General features: G+C 41.9%; 3 protein-coding genes and 1 long non-coding RNA gene across 5 annotated transcripts in view; 3 read left to right on the forward strand and 1 right to left on the reverse strand.

The window, feature by feature from the left end:
• Nucleotides 1-65: 65 nt before the first annotated feature.
• On the forward strand, nucleotides 66-3,382 carry ttc4 (tetratricopeptide repeat domain 4). Its single transcript, XM_055861624.1, has 10 exons — nucleotides 66-375; nucleotides 766-883; nucleotides 981-1,142; nucleotides 1,233-1,310; nucleotides 1,441-1,565; nucleotides 1,655-1,741; nucleotides 1,860-2,101; nucleotides 2,583-2,667; nucleotides 2,789-2,871; nucleotides 2,971-3,382. The coding sequence occupies exons 1-10, from the start codon at nucleotides 262-264 to the stop codon at nucleotides 3,068-3,070; spliced, it is 1,194 nt and encodes a 397-aa protein (XP_055717599.1). The 5' UTR covers nucleotides 66-261; the 3' UTR covers nucleotides 3,071-3,382.
• Nucleotides 3,383-3,991: 609 nt separating this feature from the next.
• ttc22 (tetratricopeptide repeat domain 22) lies at nucleotides 3,992-8,249 on the reverse strand. The gene is made up of 8 exons (XM_055861625.1): nucleotides 7,883-8,249; nucleotides 6,862-7,246; nucleotides 6,711-6,766; nucleotides 6,484-6,599; nucleotides 6,211-6,329; nucleotides 5,627-5,788; nucleotides 5,264-5,416; nucleotides 3,992-4,745 (listed from the first exon to the last, which is right to left on the reverse strand). The coding sequence occupies exons 1-8, from the start codon at nucleotides 8,107-8,109 to the stop codon at nucleotides 4,212-4,214; spliced, it is 1,752 nt and encodes a 583-aa protein (XP_055717600.1). The 5' UTR covers nucleotides 8,110-8,249; the 3' UTR covers nucleotides 3,992-4,211.
• A 522-nt stretch (nucleotides 8,250-8,771) lies between these two features.
• Nucleotides 8,772-14,973, forward strand: LOC129810764 (uncharacterized). Of its 2 annotated transcripts, none has more exons than XR_008752779.1 (4): nucleotides 8,772-9,120; nucleotides 9,296-9,398; nucleotides 9,617-9,694; nucleotides 12,221-14,973. It is a non-coding gene; the product is annotated as an uncharacterized LOC129810764 (long non-coding RNA). The 2 variants fall into 2 exon arrangements; XR_008752780.1 differs by having other exon boundaries at nucleotides 8,773-9,120; nucleotides 9,317-9,398.
• A 690-nt stretch (nucleotides 14,974-15,663) lies between these two features.
• Nucleotides 15,664-18,944, forward strand: part of lurap1 (leucine rich adaptor protein 1) — a 28,385-nt gene continuing 25,104 nt past the window's right edge. The window contains exon 1 of the mRNA XM_055861627.1: nucleotides 15,664-16,790. Coding sequence (XP_055717602.1) covers nucleotides 16,575-16,790 — 216 coding nt within the window. The 5' untranslated portion in view covers nucleotides 15,664-16,574. The remainder of the gene's footprint in view (nucleotides 16,791-18,944) is intronic.

The raw sequence follows: 18,944 nt of genomic DNA on the forward strand, positions 1-18,944 counted from the left end.
CTCGGTCAGATACAGAAACACGAGTCATAGACGCACATTGCAGCGGAACTATTGTATCAAAACTCTTAACTGTTCCCCCTACGGAAACTTTTTGAAATTGCACCGCAACGTTCACGTGTAAACAACTTGTATGATTTTGTTCTCCATACTTTATATAGACATATTTCTTGTCATACGTGTCGCTTCAGTAGTCAATAATAAGAAACCGTAAATCAGCAACTAGTTTAATCTTCAAATACATCCACCTTATTTGGAGTGAATATGGCTTCACTATCACAACAGGGCGATGATAGCGACGATGGCATGGACGACTTTATGGATAAATTCAAGAAAGAGAAATATAGCAACGCCTTTTCCGAGAAGAACTGGGAAGAGGTAGTAAAGACATGTAACTAGCTACATCTCTACAAACACGACTGATATAGCACTGACAGTTTTCAGTCATTACTCTCATTGGAGTGATGGCTAGCTAACGTTAGCTAGCTAACAGTCACATCTAGCCATCTGTGGATGGGCGCTAACGACAAATGTTAGATAGCTAGCTAGAATACTATTAAATATGTGTTTAAATATGTGTTTAAACTATTTTGATATAAAACAGTTTTTTACATTTTGTCATACTGCCAGTCTCATTGATTGTCTAGCTAGCTAGTTATGTTAGTTACTGGCGAAGAGTCGTACACTCAGCTATGCCCAGAACTGTCCCCATGGTTTCCAGAGGCCACAGGCTTTACTACCTATCTCATTAATTGCACTGTCCTGCAGGAGTTCGATAAGGTGCCTATGTTCATGAAGACAGCGCCTGATGAGATTGACCCCATGAAACACCCGGAGCTGGCTGCTATTCAGTCCATCATCCACGACGATGACAGACCACTAAAGGGTATGGTAGCCGTTGCTGTACTTCTCCACTCCTGAGGAATGAATTGGCTGTCCCAATCAAACCCAGAGTCAATGGTTGTTTCCTTATTTCTACTCAGAGCAAGCTGAGAGCCTGAAAGATGAGGGGAACGACTACTTCAAAGAGAAGAACTACAAGAAAGCTATAGTGTCCTACACAGCCGGACTGAAGAAGAACTGCAGTGACTCTAATGTCAATGCCATCCTGCTCACTAACCGAGCGGCAGCACACTTCCACCTGGGTACAGACCTGTTCTTAGAACTTACCCATCTGTAGATCTCATGATATTGGTCTGGGATGTTTGTTGCAGTCACTCTCTCTTGCCTTGCAGGTAACATGCGCTCTGCACTGAATGATTCTGTCACTGCAAAGAAGTTTAAACCAGACCACCTCAAAGCATTAATTAGAGGTTTGTCCATAGAATAAACATCAAATTTGACTATTCTACTGGAAGACACATCTAGACACTGAACATTTGCTATGAGACAAATTCTGTATGCATGACTCCTCTCTCATTCTCCTGCTGTGTGTCTGTGCAGGTGCCTCGTGTTGTATGGAGCTGAAAAAATATACAGATGCCCTGCTGTGGTGTGAGGAGGGGCTCAAGCTACAGCCCACAGACAAGAAGCTACTGGAGCTGAGAGCTACAGCAGATAAACACAAGGTATATTACACGCCTTGACTCACTTCTATTGTGGAGTCAGTCCATATTTTAGATGATCCTATGCTGAGATGGTTGTATTTGTGGTTTAGAGAGCAGCAGAGAGAGATGCAAGGAAGGTGAAGGTTAAAGAAAAGAAGGAGCTCAGTGAGAGAGAGGCTCTGCTGGCTGCTATAAAGGTGAGCGAGATCATAGTCACACAAGACACGCATCCGACCACATGATTCCTTCATAAGGAGGGTTGAAGAAGGAATTGCCGCATGGCAATACATCGTTTTTATGACACATGCTTTACAGGAGCGTGGGATCAAGTTACTGAAGCCTAAGCAGCGTCCTAAGCGCAGCTCTGACAGTGAGGATGATAATAGAGGCTCTTCTAGAGCCATGGCAGGCCTGGACCTGGACGGTCTGTGTTCTGTGGAGGCCACAGGGGCCACAGTGTTCCTGGATGAACAGGGTGTCATGCATTGGCCAGTCCTCTTCCTCTACCCCGAACACCAACAAACAGACTTCATCTCAGCCTTCAGTGAATCCTCCAGGTATGATTATCTCTCCTCTCTCTCAACAGAATGTGGGGTTGGAAGGGTCTACATAAAATAAGACAGTATGGTGGTTTGTAGATCCTAGAAATCATCCAACCCAATACTCTACAAGATGTTTAAAGTAGAACCAACATTACATTGCTGATGACCAATAACATCAAAATAATACAGATTTTATATACTGGGTGGTTCGAGTCCTGAATGCTGATTGGCTGACAGCCGTGGTATATCAGACCGTATACCACGGGAATGTTAAAACATACATTTTTACTGCTCTAATTACATTTGTAACCCGTTTTATAATAGCAATAAGGCTCCTCAGGGGTTTTTGGTATATGGCCAATATACCACGACTAAGCACTGTGTCCAGGAACTCTGCGATGAGTCTTGCTTAAGAACAGCCCTTAGCTGTTGTATATTGGGCATATACCACACCCCCTCGTGCCTTATTGCTTAAACATAACATTTGCTTTTTTAGCTTTCTTGATCACCTGACTCTCATGTTTGGAGAGGAACTCCCACCTTGGGACACTAACCGGAAGTACTCTCCCCAAAACCTCCAGGTCAGTAGTTTTTACTTTGATTTATTTGGTTTCATTGAACAGTTTTGGGGTTATATCCTCTATCTCTGAAATTGTGTTTTCCTTAGTTGGTTCTGACAATTTTGCCATTCTAACTCCTTAGCTGTTCTTTGAAGAACACGAGAAAGAGTCCTTGTATCAAGTCAATCCAGAGACGCCTCTCATTAAAATCCTTCAGCATAAAAGGTACGGAATGTATTTTTTTCTCACTTGTTTGAACTCACTTGTATACTGTGACTTGCTAATTGCTTTCTCATGGCTGATCTTTCCTGCTTTTTTTGACAGGTGTTTTGTAAAAGCAGGAACTCCCAGCTTTGTCATTCTGGTAAATGGGTCGCCGTTTTGCGAGAAGTTCTTATCAGAAAGGAAAACACATCGACTGTAATGGCACACCTCATTAATCAGCCTAGACCTGTCAATCTCACAGACTACTGGTATGAACTCTTTCCCACCAATCGGAAAGGACTGCTCTCCACTCCCTGCCCAAAGTATATATAAAAGTGTAGATTTGGTTATTTAAGAGAAGAAGAGATTAATGTTATGGGAGCCTTTACATTGTTCCAGATATCTCCAACATACTCTGTGATTGGCAAGATTGCGGTATTCATTTGATCAAATTCTATATGAGTGTTTATCTGGGAACCTGTTATAATCAAGTCACCATGTCACTATTACTAAAAGGCCTTACAACAAAGTATTGGAATTTGTTTGTGTCACTTTCTTTTCACTGTCTCAACAACATAACATACTATGATTGTGAAAGCCAAACCAACCCATATGTTACACATGTAATTGACAAGACTCAATCTGACTAAACCAGCTTTTCTTGCCATGTAAGAACATTTGCCAGCTGCTTGTGTGTTACAGTGCACCGTAGTACCCAAGCAGCATTACTCAGTAAGCTGGCTGGCTTTATGAAAAGACTCTTTATTCTGGGGTCTGTAGAACATACCTGGGACAGGTTAAACCAATAACCTTCAGAACAGTGTTTCCCAAACTCGGTGCATGTTTTTTTTGCACAAGCATTACTCAGCTTATTCAAATAATCAACTAATCATCAAACTTACATTATTTGTATCTGCTGTGTAGTGCTAGGGCAAAAAACTAAATGTGCACCGAGTCTGGGAAACACTGCTTTAGAATTATCACCATTGTTGTGAAGATATGGTTCATCATTAAAATGTTAGGCGTGTCCTCATTGCTTCCTGAATGTCTCGGATCAGCAGTTTATCTTATATAAACTCCTTGGATGACTGATGCACATTCTGAGTTGATTCAAGCAAGACAAAATAGGCAGAAACAGGGATTCCAAAAAAGCAGTTGTGCACAGATGTATTTTACCATTTCACTTTAGAACATTGCATGATTAATACAAAGTCTTTTGACACAAGGCAAGCTCCTCATTGGAACGAAGAAATAGTAAAATGACACACTTCCTGTCATAATTGGGAACACTAAAGAAAAGGAACCCGGCTGTTCAATCAGTGCTTGATCTTTGCTAGTTCTCTATTGACATTAGACACCGCTCACATGGACATAGACTTGGCCAGTGGTCTCTTCCTGGCTGGCTGGTTGGGTTGCACAGTCTCCAGAAGCCTCCTGACCAGCTCTAGCCTGCCCCTGCTGATCAGAGCCCTGGAGAGCTCGGTCACCTCCCCGGTGTGTGCCCTGCACAGGCTTCTCAGCTCAGCCTGCACCGCGTCCTCTGGGTACCTCTCCTGGGCTCTCCGTACCCACACCTCCAGCTGGGTGATGGCGGGGCCGGGGTCGGAGCCACTCTGAGTGAATAGCACCAGCAGGGCCTCCAGGAGGCAGCGTAGAGCCATGGTGTCCCTGCTGCCAGGCCGCTCCAGATCCAGGGCCCTCTTGAAGCAGTCGGCTGCATTCTGTTCCTCGCCCTTCAGTAGCAGACAGCGCCCCCGGAGGAGGTGGAGGTCCGGGAGGCTGTCCCCCGGGTCACACTGCAGGGCTTGAGAGAGGGACACCAGGGCTCTGTTTAATGCCCCCTCATCCACAAGCAGGCTCTCCTGAAGGGCATCCACACCCATGTAGTAATACACCTGGTAAGAGACACACAGATGTATTATACTGTGTAGTAATACACCTGGTAAGAGACACACAGTTGTATTATACTGTGTAGTAATACACCTGGTAAGAGACACACAGTTGTATTATACTGTGTAGTAATACACCTGGTAAGATACACACAGTTGTATTATACTGTGTAGTAATACACCTGGTAAGAGACACACAGATGTATTATACTGTGCAGTGATACACCTGGTAGGAGACACACAGTTGTATTATACTGTGTAGTAATACACCTGGTAAGATACACACAGTTGTATTAAACTGTGTGGTGATACACCTGTAGTAACACCTGCATTCATTTGTTTGCCTATCACAACAACACAATGACACATTACTGTATGTCTCACTAGATATTCTGTTTTTCTTGACAAGTTACTGTTGATCTTTCACTCACACGGCTTATTTCTACGTGCCCGATGTGACTGCTGTCAAAGTGCTTGCAGTGTCTTGTCAGACAGCAGAGAGCAGCACACACATCCTGACCCACCTGTCCCATCTCCAGGTGTGTGCGTAGACAGGGGCGAACACTCAGCACCCTCTCCAGGTCTGCCTTGGCCTCAGTCAGGCTATGTCTGTCAGGGAGCCCACCCTGTCCCTGTTTAGCCCTCTCAAGATCCCTCACATAGGCCATCACATTGATCTGAGAATAAAAGCATGTCTGTTTATGTAAATGTTGTGTGTATTCTGTGATTGTCATGTAAGTCCATCCCTGCAAGTGTCATGTAGAGTTTAGATTTACTATTTGGTTTAGTATTAACATTATTGAAGTGACATTTCATATTACAATAGTATCAAGTGTTAAACTGAGTAGAACATTGTGTTTAGACATGTTAGGGTTACTGTAGTGTACCTTGGCGCGGGTGCAGTAGGCCTGCCAGTTGAGTTCAGGGTCAGGCAGCACATTGAGAGCCATGTTACAGATCCCTGTGGACATCTCATGTTTTCCCAGCAGATAGAACACCTTGGCCAGCTGGTTCAGGATGAACGCATCGCCTGCAGCTAGTTTTATGGCCTGCAGGGGACAATCAATATTAAATTCGGTTTTACAATAACCTGAAGAATGACAGGGCTATGCTCTCTTTTTAAAACCTGGCAGGTGCATAATAACCTATAACCCTGCATAAGGGCTTATGAGAACTTTTCAACCCCGCAGAAGAACTGAGGGCAGATACGGTAGTAGACTTCTTGAGCTGGCGCCAAGTTTATAGCCCTTTATACAGTAGGTGATGAGGAAGCAGACATATCAGCTAATCATCATGCAAACGTTCATGATACACTGTCATCTGAATGGCTCTGGCAGCTGTGAGGATTATGATGCCACTAAGCAGTCATTAGAAGCATTAAAAAGCAAGAGTCAATTCCCTAGGGCTTTGCTTTGGCTTTACGGCTTGTTCTAGTTTATAAGTCCCACTTTTCTCTGATTGTTGTACGTACAGTTCCGAAGCAGGACAGTGGGTCAGAATCAGAGTAGCCACAGTCATGTACAGACATGGGCACAGTGGAGAATTCTTCTTTCCTCTCTAACATGATGCCTATGTAGCACCAGGATAGTGCTGTGTGGGTGAGGGGGTCAGGTAGAAACATACTGAATGATTAATCAATACATTTAGGACAGTAAGACACAGCACTCATCTTGTGGGTTCAGATGGAGATAGAGCAATAATCATGTATTATTTTTTCCCCCTATCTTTCTTCCTTCTTGTATACCTTTGTGATGTGTTTTCTCTGACTTCAGGGTCTCTGTGAGCAGCTTCAGTCCCTTGTTGTAGTGAAACAGTCTGGAGCAGTCCGAGTCCTCCTTGTTCTTTACAATATCATCTAGTCTACAAAAATAGATCCATTTGCTTTACATTGTTCTTACACATGAGCTTGGTGATATTATTTTCAAATGTATTTTTTATGAAAAGATTTGAAACATTCAAGACACAATTTACCTAACATAGATTGTTGCCATTTTGAAATACCAGTTTCTCTTTTCTTCTGTTGGTATCTAAAAAAATAAGCAACATTAACCTTTACTAAATCAATATATTACTGTAGATGTGAAATTACATTCTTCGTAAGTAATCTAACATGAGATCTCACCAGCTCTCCCCCATAGTCCAGAGCTCTGTTGTACAGGGTCAGAGAAGCGGTCAGTCTTTCCCTCCGATGTTCCTCTCTGTCAAGCTCTATGTCATAAGGATGAGCATAGGCCTGCTCTGCCAGGCACCGGGCTGCAGAAAGCCTGGACTCCGCCTGACCTGCCTGCCCAGCCTCCAGACCCATGAGCTGGGACAACTTCTCCACACACTCCCCTGCATCCAGCTCCCTCTGGAGGCGGTCGTACACATAGCCAAGGTTGGCCCAAGCGTTCAGGTTCCCCGGGTCTTCTTTACAGATGCTCATGAAGGTCTCCTCGGCCTGCTCCAGCTGGTCCAGATGGAAAGCCAGGAGACCCAGGAGGTTACGGACACCATACTGGAGGTACCTGTAATGTTTTGAAAACAATAGTCCAGTCCATGTATTATTCATTGTACCAGCTAAAGGGAAATTAGAATTACAGTTCCATGTTTTACTCCAGCACTCTTTGAGGTACCTAGCTAGTGATCAACAATGTAACTGCCAAAATAATGGAATCTCTTGAGTTAAATGAGGGATACAAAGTATATTGAAAGCAGGTGCTTCCACACAGGTGTGGTTCCTGAGTTAAAGAAACAATTGACATTCCATAATGCTTAGGGTCATGAATAAAAATCTGCAGGGCACAATGGTCAATGAATAGTTTAATGAGTATGAAAACGATGTAACCATATGCAATGGCCATCTGTCACCAGATCTCAATCCAATTGAACACTTTTGGGAGATTCTGGAGCGGAGCCTGAGACAGCGTTTTCCACCACCAATCAACAAAACACCAAATTATGGAATTTCTTGTAGAAGAATGGTGTCGCATCCCTCCAATAGAGTTCCAGACACTTGTCCTATTAAGACACGTAACACTTTGGTGTTTCCTTTATTTTGACAGTTACCTGTATGTACACCCATGATTTCAGTAAAGTTCAATTAACAATATCAGACATCCCAAATTCCATCCTTATAACCATAAGATAATATGTTACAATACCCAACTTCTGCCTCCAGCTCAGCCCCCAGAGAGTCCACCTTCAGCTGGGTGTCCCTCCTCCGCAGCTCCCCCGGCCCGCTGGGCTCATGGTTCAGGTTGAGGTCCAGGTGGAAGTGACCTGGAATGTACGCCATGCCATCAATGAGGGACTCAATGTCCTCCTCTGTGTTGCCTTCCTTCATGGCTTTCTCCTGTTTATTAATCACATATTTATCTAGGTAATTCATTATCTTTTACAATTACTACCTGAGACTCATATGTCCCCATACACTACTGCTGACTGTCAGAGTCAACTGGCTGTTTTCTTCTTCCTCCAGAGGCAGACTGGTAATACAGGTTAGGTTAGGGAGTAGGGAGGGGAAGGAGTAAGTAACCTCATGCAGTGGTGTACTGTACTCCCATGCCTAGCTGGCTTAGTTGGCTACCTCCCTCTCCATTCTTCTCATTTGAATAGTGCATTTGAATGTGATTGAACATTTATGACCCACTTTTTTGTGTTTCTCTTTATGATACAATACATTGAGATGTGGTTTGAATATCTGACTGATAATCAGTAGGGCTATGGTCTTCTTTTATGGCTCACATGTCAGCATGTGTTTTTACAGACTAGGAGAGTGGGTTATTGCTTTAGACAGGTGTCCCAACAACAGTAGGTAGGTTGACGTTCACTCAACCTTTTAAAACAATCTTTTAGAAGGTGCTTACATCAGCTTTCCTCTTGCCTGCTGTCTCCATGGTAATGACAGAAAGTCATCCATTAGGCTCAGCATGAACAGTTTGAGAGAGAGAGAGTGATGCAGTTGGACAAAGAGCCCTTTGACTTGGCTCATGTGCTTAGATGAAGTATGCAGATATCCTCAATCTCAGTGAACTCAAATAAACACTAATTGTAAACAAAGGTGATCACTCTTTCAAAAGTCATACTAATATTTCAAAAAGTATTTGTTGCATTACGATCTGTCCAGTGTAGATTAGGAGTATTTATTTACGTATGGTACCACCAGTATTATTTTTTTTTTACCCTTGAAGTGTTAAGCCTCTTATCACCACCAGAGGGTGGACATGCATTGATTGTATTGTATGATAAACTGAGATTGAAAGTGTTGTGTACTGACACCACACTGTTGACGGAGACGACAGCGAACATTTAATTTATTATAGTGTTGAATAAAAGTTGACTGATTTAAAAAAAAAAAAAAAAAAAAAGCTCAAGCAATTCCTATGGTGATGGATAATGGGTAAGTAATATCTCATCTTCACAAATGATCCCAAAATAGTTCATAATATATTTGGGCTGTGTGTGCTTTATCTGCTTTCTGAGCTGTGATTTTAGTGAACCAATTATCCTTAACTTGAATAGCCTATCGCATAGAGTTTCACCATAGTTTGTTACGTGTCTGATCATTTTGACAGCTTGTGTTTTAATTGGCTAAGGATGTCGTCTACAGTCTAGACATCAAACATCCGTCTAGAATGCCGTCTGATTCCTGGGCCAGACTACTAATCTGTCAGCATGGTAATGTCTATCCTTCAATCTCTAAACTGAAAAACATACTTGTGAAGTATTTGATCAGACATATTTGACTTTCTTTGGATATTGGGGTAATTGACCCAGTGCTCTTAAAAAACATTTTAATCCAATGTGTGTTTTTTCCTATCTCTTGACTTCCGTATTTATTTTTTATTTTCGTTCCTTCTTTTCTGTACTATTTTCCTCCTAAATTACTTTAACAGGAGGAAACCACCATTGTGCTGTCTGCAGGTGCTTGGTGATGTCATCAACCCGGGTCAAGAGTCAGGGAGAACACCAAGGTGAGTGTTGAAAGAGAGGATGGTGGGGAAGAAGGGAAAAGTCCTCCTGATACAGAAGGGTTCCCTGGTGCTGTACCACGAGCTGCTTTCATGTTTGTGTAGCCAAACCATTTGATCCCTCAATTCGCTTTTATGAATTTCAGATGTTGGTTTTGGTTCATGTTATGATACCTTTTGTGGGATCAATGCATTTTTCATCTATCTGCTCCCTAACAGATCTTGTATCCTTAGAGGCAATCTGAGCACTATTTCAATCAGACAGTGACTGTGAACTGAAAAGCTATCTCTGGCTGTGGTGAAGCCGAACGGTAACCTGGATTTTACCAGATTACATGAGTGATTTACCCATCTTCCTCTCCATCACTTTTATGATACTATATATTTTTTATTTTAATCACGGTACCTCAAAGTGGGCCATTAGACCTTGCTTAGGATCTTGTAAGAGTGCTACTTACAGTCAGTTCACTGCCAAAGATCCACTCAGATCTCCAGTCTCTCTGAGGCACTGGCTGACTGTAGATTAGAGTTCTAAAGTTCTCTCTAGTGCCAACTGGCTGTTTGTCTGTTACAAAGGAGGTTGGTGGCACCTTAATCGGGAGGACGGGCTTGTGCCAATGGCTAGAGCTGAATAGGTGGAATGGTATCAAATACATCAAACACATGGTTTCCATGTGTTTTATGACATTTCATTTGCTCCGTTCCAGCCATTATTATGAGCTGTCCTCCCCTCAGCAGTTCAGGTCCCATATGTAAAGGTCCAATCTACTAACAGACTCGGTTTGTATACTTTTTATTTAATTACATTTTTTATGTTAGTTTATTTGGTAAATATTTTCCTAACTCTATTTCTGGAACTGCATTGTTATGGCTGAGATCAGCTAAGATCCCGTTAACGGGATATATTTGACAACAGCCAGTGAAAGTGCAGGGCGCCAAATTAAAACAACAGAAATCTCATAATTAAAATTCCTCAAACATACAAAATTTCACACCATTTTAAAGATAAACTAGTTGTTAAGCCCACCACAGTGTCCGATTTCAAAAAGGCTTTACGACGAAAGCACACCAAACGATTATGTTAGGTCAGTACCTAGTCACAGAAAAACACAGCCATTTTTCCAGCCAAAGAGAGGAGTCACAAAAAGCAGATTTGGTGATAAAATTAATCACTAACCTTTTATGATCTTCATCAGATGACACTCATAGGACTTCATGTTACACAATACATGTATATTTTGTTCGATAAAGTTAATATTTATATCCAAAAATCTCAGTTTACATTGGCGCGTTAATGTTCAGTAGTTCCAAAACATCCGGTAATTTTGCAGAGAGCCACATCAATTTACAGAAATACTCATAATAAACATTGATAAAAGATACAACTGTTATGCATGGAATTTTAGATCCACTTCTCCTTAATGCAACCGCTGTGTCAGAGTTCAAAAAAACTTTACGAAAAAGCACACCATGCATTAATCTGTGTACAGTGCTCAGACAACAAAACACGCCATACAGATATCCGCCATGTTGTGAAGTCAATAAAGTCAGAAATAGCATTATAAATATTCACTTACCTTTGATGATCTTCATCAGAATGCACTCCCAGGAATCCCAGATCCACAATAAATGTTTGATTTGTTCGATAAAGTCCATCATTTATGTCCAAATACCTCCTTTTTGTTTGCACGCTTAGTACACAATCCAAAGTCACGACGCGCGGGCAAGTCCAGGCGAAAGTTCCGAAGAAAAGTCATATAACAGTTCGTAGAAACATGTCAAACGAAGTATAGAATCAATCTTTAGGATGTTTTTATCATAAATCTTCAATAATGTTTCAACCGGAGAATTCCTTTGTCTGTAGAAATGCAATGGAACAGAGCTAACTCTCACGTGAACGTGCGTGATCAGCTCATGCCACTCTGGCAGAGCACTGACTCATTCAGCTCTCATTTCCCCCTCCTTCACAGTAGAAGCCTCAAACAAGGTTCTAAAGACTGTTGACATCTAGTGGAAGCCTTAGGAAGTGCAATATGACCCCATAGACACTGTATATTGGATAGGCAAACCTACAAACCTCAGATTTCCCACTTCCTGGTTGGATTTATTCTCAGGTTTTTGCCTGCCATATGAGTTCTGTTATACTCACAGACATCATTCAAACAGTTTTAGAAACTTCAGAGTGTTTCTATCCAAATCTACTAATATTATGCATATATTAGCAACTGGGCCTGAGTAGCAGGCAGTTTACTCTGGGCACCTTATTCATCCAAGCTACTCAATACTGCCCGCAGCCATAAGAAGTTAAGGGCTTGTAAGTAAGCATTTCACGGTAAGGTTGCATGTGACAAATAAAATATGATTTGATTTGAATACTTATATAAATGTCATATTTCAGGATTTTATTTCAAATAAATTAGCAAAAATGTCTAAAAACCTGTTTTTGCTTTGTCACTATGGGGTATTGTATGTAGATTGAGGTGGAGGTAAGCGAAGGTAACCTGCTTAAATAATTACCTCCCCGAACAGGGTCGTTGTCCTGTTGGAAGGTGAACCTTCGCCCCAGTCTGAGGTCCTGAGCACTCTGGAGCAGGTTTTCGATCCTGACTAGTCTCCCAGTCCCTGCTGCTGAAAAACATCCCCACAGCATGATGCTGCCACCACAATGCTTCACCATAGGGATGGTGCCAGGCTTCCTCCAGACGTGACGCTTGGCATTCAGGTCAAAGAGTTCAATCTTGGTTTCATCAGACCAGAAAATCCTGTTTCTCATGGTCTGAGAGTCTTTAGGTGCCTTGACAGCTCCAAGCGGGCTGTCATGTGCCTTTTACTGAGGAGTGGCTTCCGTCTGGCCACTCTACTATAAAGGCCTGATTGTTGGAGAGCTGCAGAGATGCTTGTCCTTCTGGAAGTTTCTCCCATCTCCACAGAGGAACTCTAGAGCTCTGTCAGAGTGACCATTGGGTTCAAGCGGAGCCTTGTCTGGCAGCAAAACAGTTAATTCAGACTAATTTACTGCCTTTTAAAAAACAGCTGATATGGCTGACTTGCTTAATTAAACAAATGTGGTTTCTAATGACAAGCGGATAAGAGGCAATCTGTAATTTAGATTAAGACATTAATGAGCAAGCTAGGACGGACGTAGTCAATATAACTATTTGTTTAGCACTTTTGAAATGTACAGCGACAGAATTCAGAACATTGGCCGTTCTTACAGTGTTCTCCCTGTACACCAAGTCAGAACCGTAGGATAAATATAGGGGGCATATAAGCAGACAATGAAAGCTCTTACAATATTCGATGATTACATTTCTCTAAAACAGCTTAAAGGTTACATGTGCACCGCCAAGTCAGAACAGTAGGCAATATTAAAAGGGGTAAATAGACCAAATTATTACGGTGAGGCACATGGGCTACTCACATCTTACTACACAACATACACTTAGTATTACTTTCTTAGCTACAGTATACATATCTCTCTGGCATAATACATAATTTATTCAGCAGCATACAATACATTTTTGGACTCACCTTGTTGTGCTATACTCACTTGAACAGGAACGTGGCGTGGCGGTCCTTCTTGGGCAAATTTTGTTATCAAAGTCTGGCATTCTCTGGATTTATGGTGCTTTCAAAACGACTGGGAACTAGGAAAAAAACAAGGTTGAGTCATGATGACGTCATTGATCTTCAGGTCATAGCTCTAGAAAGATGCAGGATTTACACTTCTGTGTTGGATGACCGTTCAAAACATATTTTCCCAGTCGAAACTTGTTTATTTCCAACTTCCCAGTTGTCTTGAACTCACTGAAGCCACGTTTTCACAGTTCCAAGTTAACAGTTGTTTTGGGCGCGGCACAAATCATGCTTCATTGACAGAAAGACCAATATTCAATGTTTTTCATTTTAAACTTGGAAAAGAGCCCCTTAATCCCAGATTTGGGACCACACAGCCACTCCACTGAATAGTAGGCTAGTGATTGCTTTGCAATGTTGCAGTTAGCCACTGTCACTGATTACTTCCAAACCCCTCATTGTTGAATTTGCGATTTCCAACTTGTTGTGTAATGTTTGTCCAATGGACGATGAAAACCAATACATTTTATCTATAATTTCTCTTCATTATTTCTCTTCATATGACAAGGATTAAAAAGGATTTGCCAGTAGATTGTCGACTTGATTCATGACGATTCCTGCTAGGTAAGATTTTGAAAGTATGATGTTGACATGATCAGTCCGATCAAAGCTACTGTACATATAACGTGATTTGACGTCATTTTATCTGTGGCCAATGACCTTGAGCCTTCTTGGATGGGCACTTCTAATGTAACTCTATGGCAGCACCCAATGGGCTAGAATTTTCTAGCTCTACCCTTATTAGACTTGGCGGTGACGTAGTGTCCCCATGAGTGACAGAACACTGAGCCAATCATGGCGCAACGCTTCTGTATTTTCTGCTGGCTTGCCTCACCACCACAGAAAGCACTGAGCTAGGCTGAAACACCTGCATTTTGGAGCTGCCTTACTTAAGAAAATAAAAAGAGACCATGTTTGCATGCGGCTTTATTATCTCAATGATATACATATTTTTTATATTGTTTGCAAACTGATATGTGACACATATTAATGCCAAAATAACATGCAAAACATATTAATGCCAACATTTGTTTTTACATTTGCTCCACCTACCCTGAATGATGGGTCGCCACTGGGTCCAACTCATAAACGAAATGCAAATCTGATATGGACAGTGTTCTTGTATAACAGTCTAAATGTGGCTTATAGGAAAGAGGTGAAATCTAATTATTCGTTTAAACCGTGTGGAGATACAGAATTAAATGTATATATCCACATGGCTTCTCTTTTGAGTAATTTGTTGTCATAGTCGTCACCTCTACGTGGTGGATGAACTGTTTCGATCCCGACGCAACGTAATTCATTAATATAATGTTGTTCTATAAAGTGTCTTGCAACTGGCGAGGTGATTTCTTGACGTCTAATAGTGGATTTATGTTCTCCAAGACGTACTTTCAAGGCGCGGGATGTTTTTCCAATAAAAATTGTGTTACAAGAACACTGTAACATATACATAACTCCTTTAGTAGTGCAAGTTATATATTGCTTTATCTCATAGGTCCTAGAAGTCGGAGGGCATACATACTTTTTATGAATATCTCTCTGACCACATCTGATTTAACCAATATTTTTCATAGAATTCTTGATCGTTTATAGTTGAATAAAGGTGGATTCTGGAAATCTGAATTTAAAGAGGAGTCTCATGACAATACACTTGATGCCATCACCGCTATCATTGAAAGTAATTATATCGTTTACAGAAAACTGTTTATTCTGTTTTTGTTGGGATTTAACTGGCTTCTGTTCAAGCTTTTAACTTGGTTTTGAGCTTTATCAAGCCAGGTATCGGGGTATGCTCTCGAGCGAAAACGCTCACGGAGAGAATTTGATTGTCTGTCATATTCTTCCTCTGTGTCACAGATGCGACGCAGTCTATGACGTTGACTGGTAAACCTCTTTTTAGGGGAAGAGGGCGATAACTATCAACTGTCAATATTGTATATTTATCTGTACGTTTTCTGTAAACTGTAAACTGTAACAAGTACATCTAAGAAATGTATAGAGTTAATGTTATTTTACATGGTGAAGGAAATTGATTGTACTCTAGAGTTACTGTAAGTAATACATTTTTTAAATTTAATTTCAGAACCCGTCCAGATCATAAAGCATACGACCCTGTTGAGGAATAGGCACTAACCTGCCCTAACTGCTCACCCATAAAATGTGTAGAGTGAGGCGAGCTATGTTGGGTGAGGGTAATGTAGGACGCTATGTAGCTCAAGTGGTTTGAAGTAATTTGGTCAGCAGGTGTGTGTGTGCACATTCTTGTTATTATGTTGTAGGTGTGCTTTGATGGTCTGATACAGCAGTATAGTATATCAGATGGTGTGCAGAAAAAGATCAATCAAATTAACAACTGTCTCATCCAGTATTAAATGACATAGACATCTGTCCCACTAGGTTACTCTGATTAGACCCCTGATCGCCCGTTCTACCACCTCCGGCTTGGCACTATGACTGTGGCGAGAACATGACTCATCCGTGAGAAAGCATGAATCAACATCAGCCAAGTAAGCAGAAGGCTTCGAAATGGGCTATTACGTCAGTGTTCAAGTGTTCTATTACTCGTGTCCAGTTGGAATGGGAGAATGGAAGTTGTGCGCTACGGTTCAGTTTTCTCCTCTGCAGCTGTAATCATGCGGGTGGAATCTGCGTTTCGACGCGTGGCTTGTAGGGTTTACGTCCAGCTCTCTGTTGTGTATTTCATGCATAGGCCTACACTAGCCTAATCTAGAAAGGACTATTCCGTATTGAGAAGCAAAACCACTCGTTTGGACTCGAGGGAAATGTAGAATATTCTTTCATAGGCTTCTGCGACTGTTTGCACCTTCACGGAGAGCCATTGGACTTCATCGCGATAACCCTTCATTGCGAATTTAACATAATACAGACCAGTGAATGTGTATTTATTTCAGCTGATGAGCGCATCATCTCAATAGATTGTAACAGCGCACTAACTTCACAGCATCGACGGTGTTTGCAATGGTTTTGGGCTATTTTCCACATCCATGACCTCAACAGGACCATATTATAATAGTGTTTCTCAATGTTCTGCCTGTTGATAAAACTAAAAGGACCTAGTGCATTATTTAACCTATTATCTCTCTGGCGCATCGATTGGAGAGGAGTTGCGTAGGATGCCAGACGTTGCAATTAGAGGTTGCTGTTATTGCAGTTTGACAGACAAGGATATCCAAGAATCACAGAGGACGTAGTGTGCTTTTGACTTGACAAAGAACGGAACAGTATGGATAAGGGCACAGCTGCCAACGAGTCTATTCCAGATTTAAAAGATTTGGAGGTGAAAATCGGATGGAAGACACCTGAGGGTTTGCTCAAGTGCATGCGGGAAGAAGCGTCCAGCCACTGCGGAGATGTCAAATTGAATTCACTGGAGACCAAAGACCGAGACATCACTGGCAGGAGTCTGGATGAGAAGATTCGAAAATTAAAAGTTGATATGGTAAGGTCTTATTTGGGGCAGTGACTTTTGTTGGCCTTTCCATTAGTTATTCACATTTTATTTTATTTTGTTGTTAGAAAGATCATGAGCAGTCGTACAACATTTGCTCTGCTTTTGACATTTAATGTTATAAAGATTCCCTAATAACTCAGAATGATGTTGTTGGTGGTCAGTAGGCCTACAGTGAACACGATATGTATTTAATGTTGATCCTAGTCCTATATCCTCTTCCTGAATATAAGGCATCCACCCAATCAATAATTCAGTTGCTCTTCACCATGATAACAGCGGCAGGTGGCTGAGGTTGCTATAGATTCATTATTGTCAACAGGTCATAATTGGTGTTTTCAGAGACTAATAATTGGCCTAGGGATGGATTACTATTGTAGGATTACTATGGTAGGCTATTTAATTTACAATCTAACTGTTCATTTATCCTATTAAACCAAGTTTATTGCATGCCAGCAATCTTTCATTTATAGGCGACATTCCGAGTTTATCATAACAGACGTCATCATACTTCTCCCCTTGGTGCAAAAACAGGACTTCAGCAGAGAAGCTCCGGGTGTGTTGTTTTTCCCTCGTGCACAGATGTCTTGCATTCCTATGGCAAAGACAGGCGCTCGCGGCAGCTGTGTTGGTGACGGCGTAATGTATGTCGTATTGGAATGATTGTACACAAACAGCACATGGTGGATGCGTGTGTTCTTCTAGAAACCGAAACAAGTCTCATTTGGCGCATTGGTTTGGTTTGAAAATAGCGACCCACAGGTTTTGTTTGTAGCCCTACCACTGCTGCACTTCCCTGCGGTGTCGTTCTGTCATCTGCACTCTGACTTGCCAGACAATAACCACAGACTACCCCAAAGACTCTGGCAAAGAAACCTGCATAAAATTACATATGGTGTTGTAGGATACAGTATGAAGTCCATGTTGCCCATAACAATTCAATATATTATGTTAATCGAAACTTTCTTGCTTTGCCAGTAGAATTTAGTCGATAGCCTATACCCAGAGGGAATACCACTACCAGCCATTTGGGTGATGATGTTTTACAGTGCTGACATTGTGGACCACTAGTGAGTGGTTTGAACAAACTAAACAGCAAAGGTTTTAAGGTTAGGGGACATCAAGAGGGTCATAAATCTTTGTGCAGCCAGCGTCACATAACGACCCCATGATTTGCTTGCAGCCATCCCCATTCATCAGCCCTGCTGAGCCAGAGGATGCAGAGAGAGCCCTGGTCAAAAGTAATGCACCATGTAGGGAGTAGGGTACAATTTGGGATGCATACAGAGGCTTCAGTGATTAAGAGCTACCTCATAGTCAGAGTGATCTTCCCACTGCCAGACAGCATACATAGTGCTGCTGTGTGTTGGGCCAATATCTCATCTCTCTGAGTGCTGCTGGGTAGCAGGAGAACAGAGGGGTACTGAACTTTGCGCTCTCATCACAATTCTGCTTTCACAAAATAGGCTACACACACGCACACACACCCTCACAAGGACACATGCGTGTACACACACCACTAGCGTAACTCAGTTTCTCTGGGCCCGCGCAAGGTCGATCCCCCCCCCCCCCCCCCCCCCCCCCCCCCCCCCCAAACAAACATCTAATGCATCAGCCAGACAGCCACTCACAAAATATAGACTACTGGTCGCAGTCCATGGTGTTGAAATTGCAACATGTCTATGCTGCTGCCTATCAAATCAATGATGCCAGGGCATGTAGTCTATAGCTTTGCTTTAGCTAATGGATATATTTTTATTGGTAGGCCTATTTGGTCATCCATTTCTCATATTAAGCCTAACATTTCACTAACCTATACACAGTGTCGCCTGGCTGGCGGCAATAATGTAATTACTTGTTCAGTAATTAAAGTTGGATATTCAAACATTGCAGTTAGTAAAACAAAAAATGTAGATGCAACCACATACTAATCAGCTACCAATAGATTTTTTTGACTATACAACTGTCCTGTATAACCTACCTGAACCTGCATGACATGAGCAATCCTCGCAATCTGCACTGAGTATATCCCCCCTCTCCTTTACCATCAGAACGGCCTAAATTCGTCGGGCCATGGAATTTAAAAGGTGTTGAAAGCTATCCACAGGGATGCTGGCTCATGTTGACCAATGCGTCTCACAATTG

This window comes from Salvelinus fontinalis, chromosome 14, assembly GCF_029448725.1.
Source record: "Salvelinus fontinalis isolate EN_2023a chromosome 14, ASM2944872v1, whole genome shotgun sequence".
Taxonomy (NCBI): domain Eukaryota; kingdom Metazoa; phylum Chordata; class Actinopteri; order Salmoniformes; family Salmonidae; genus Salvelinus; species Salvelinus fontinalis.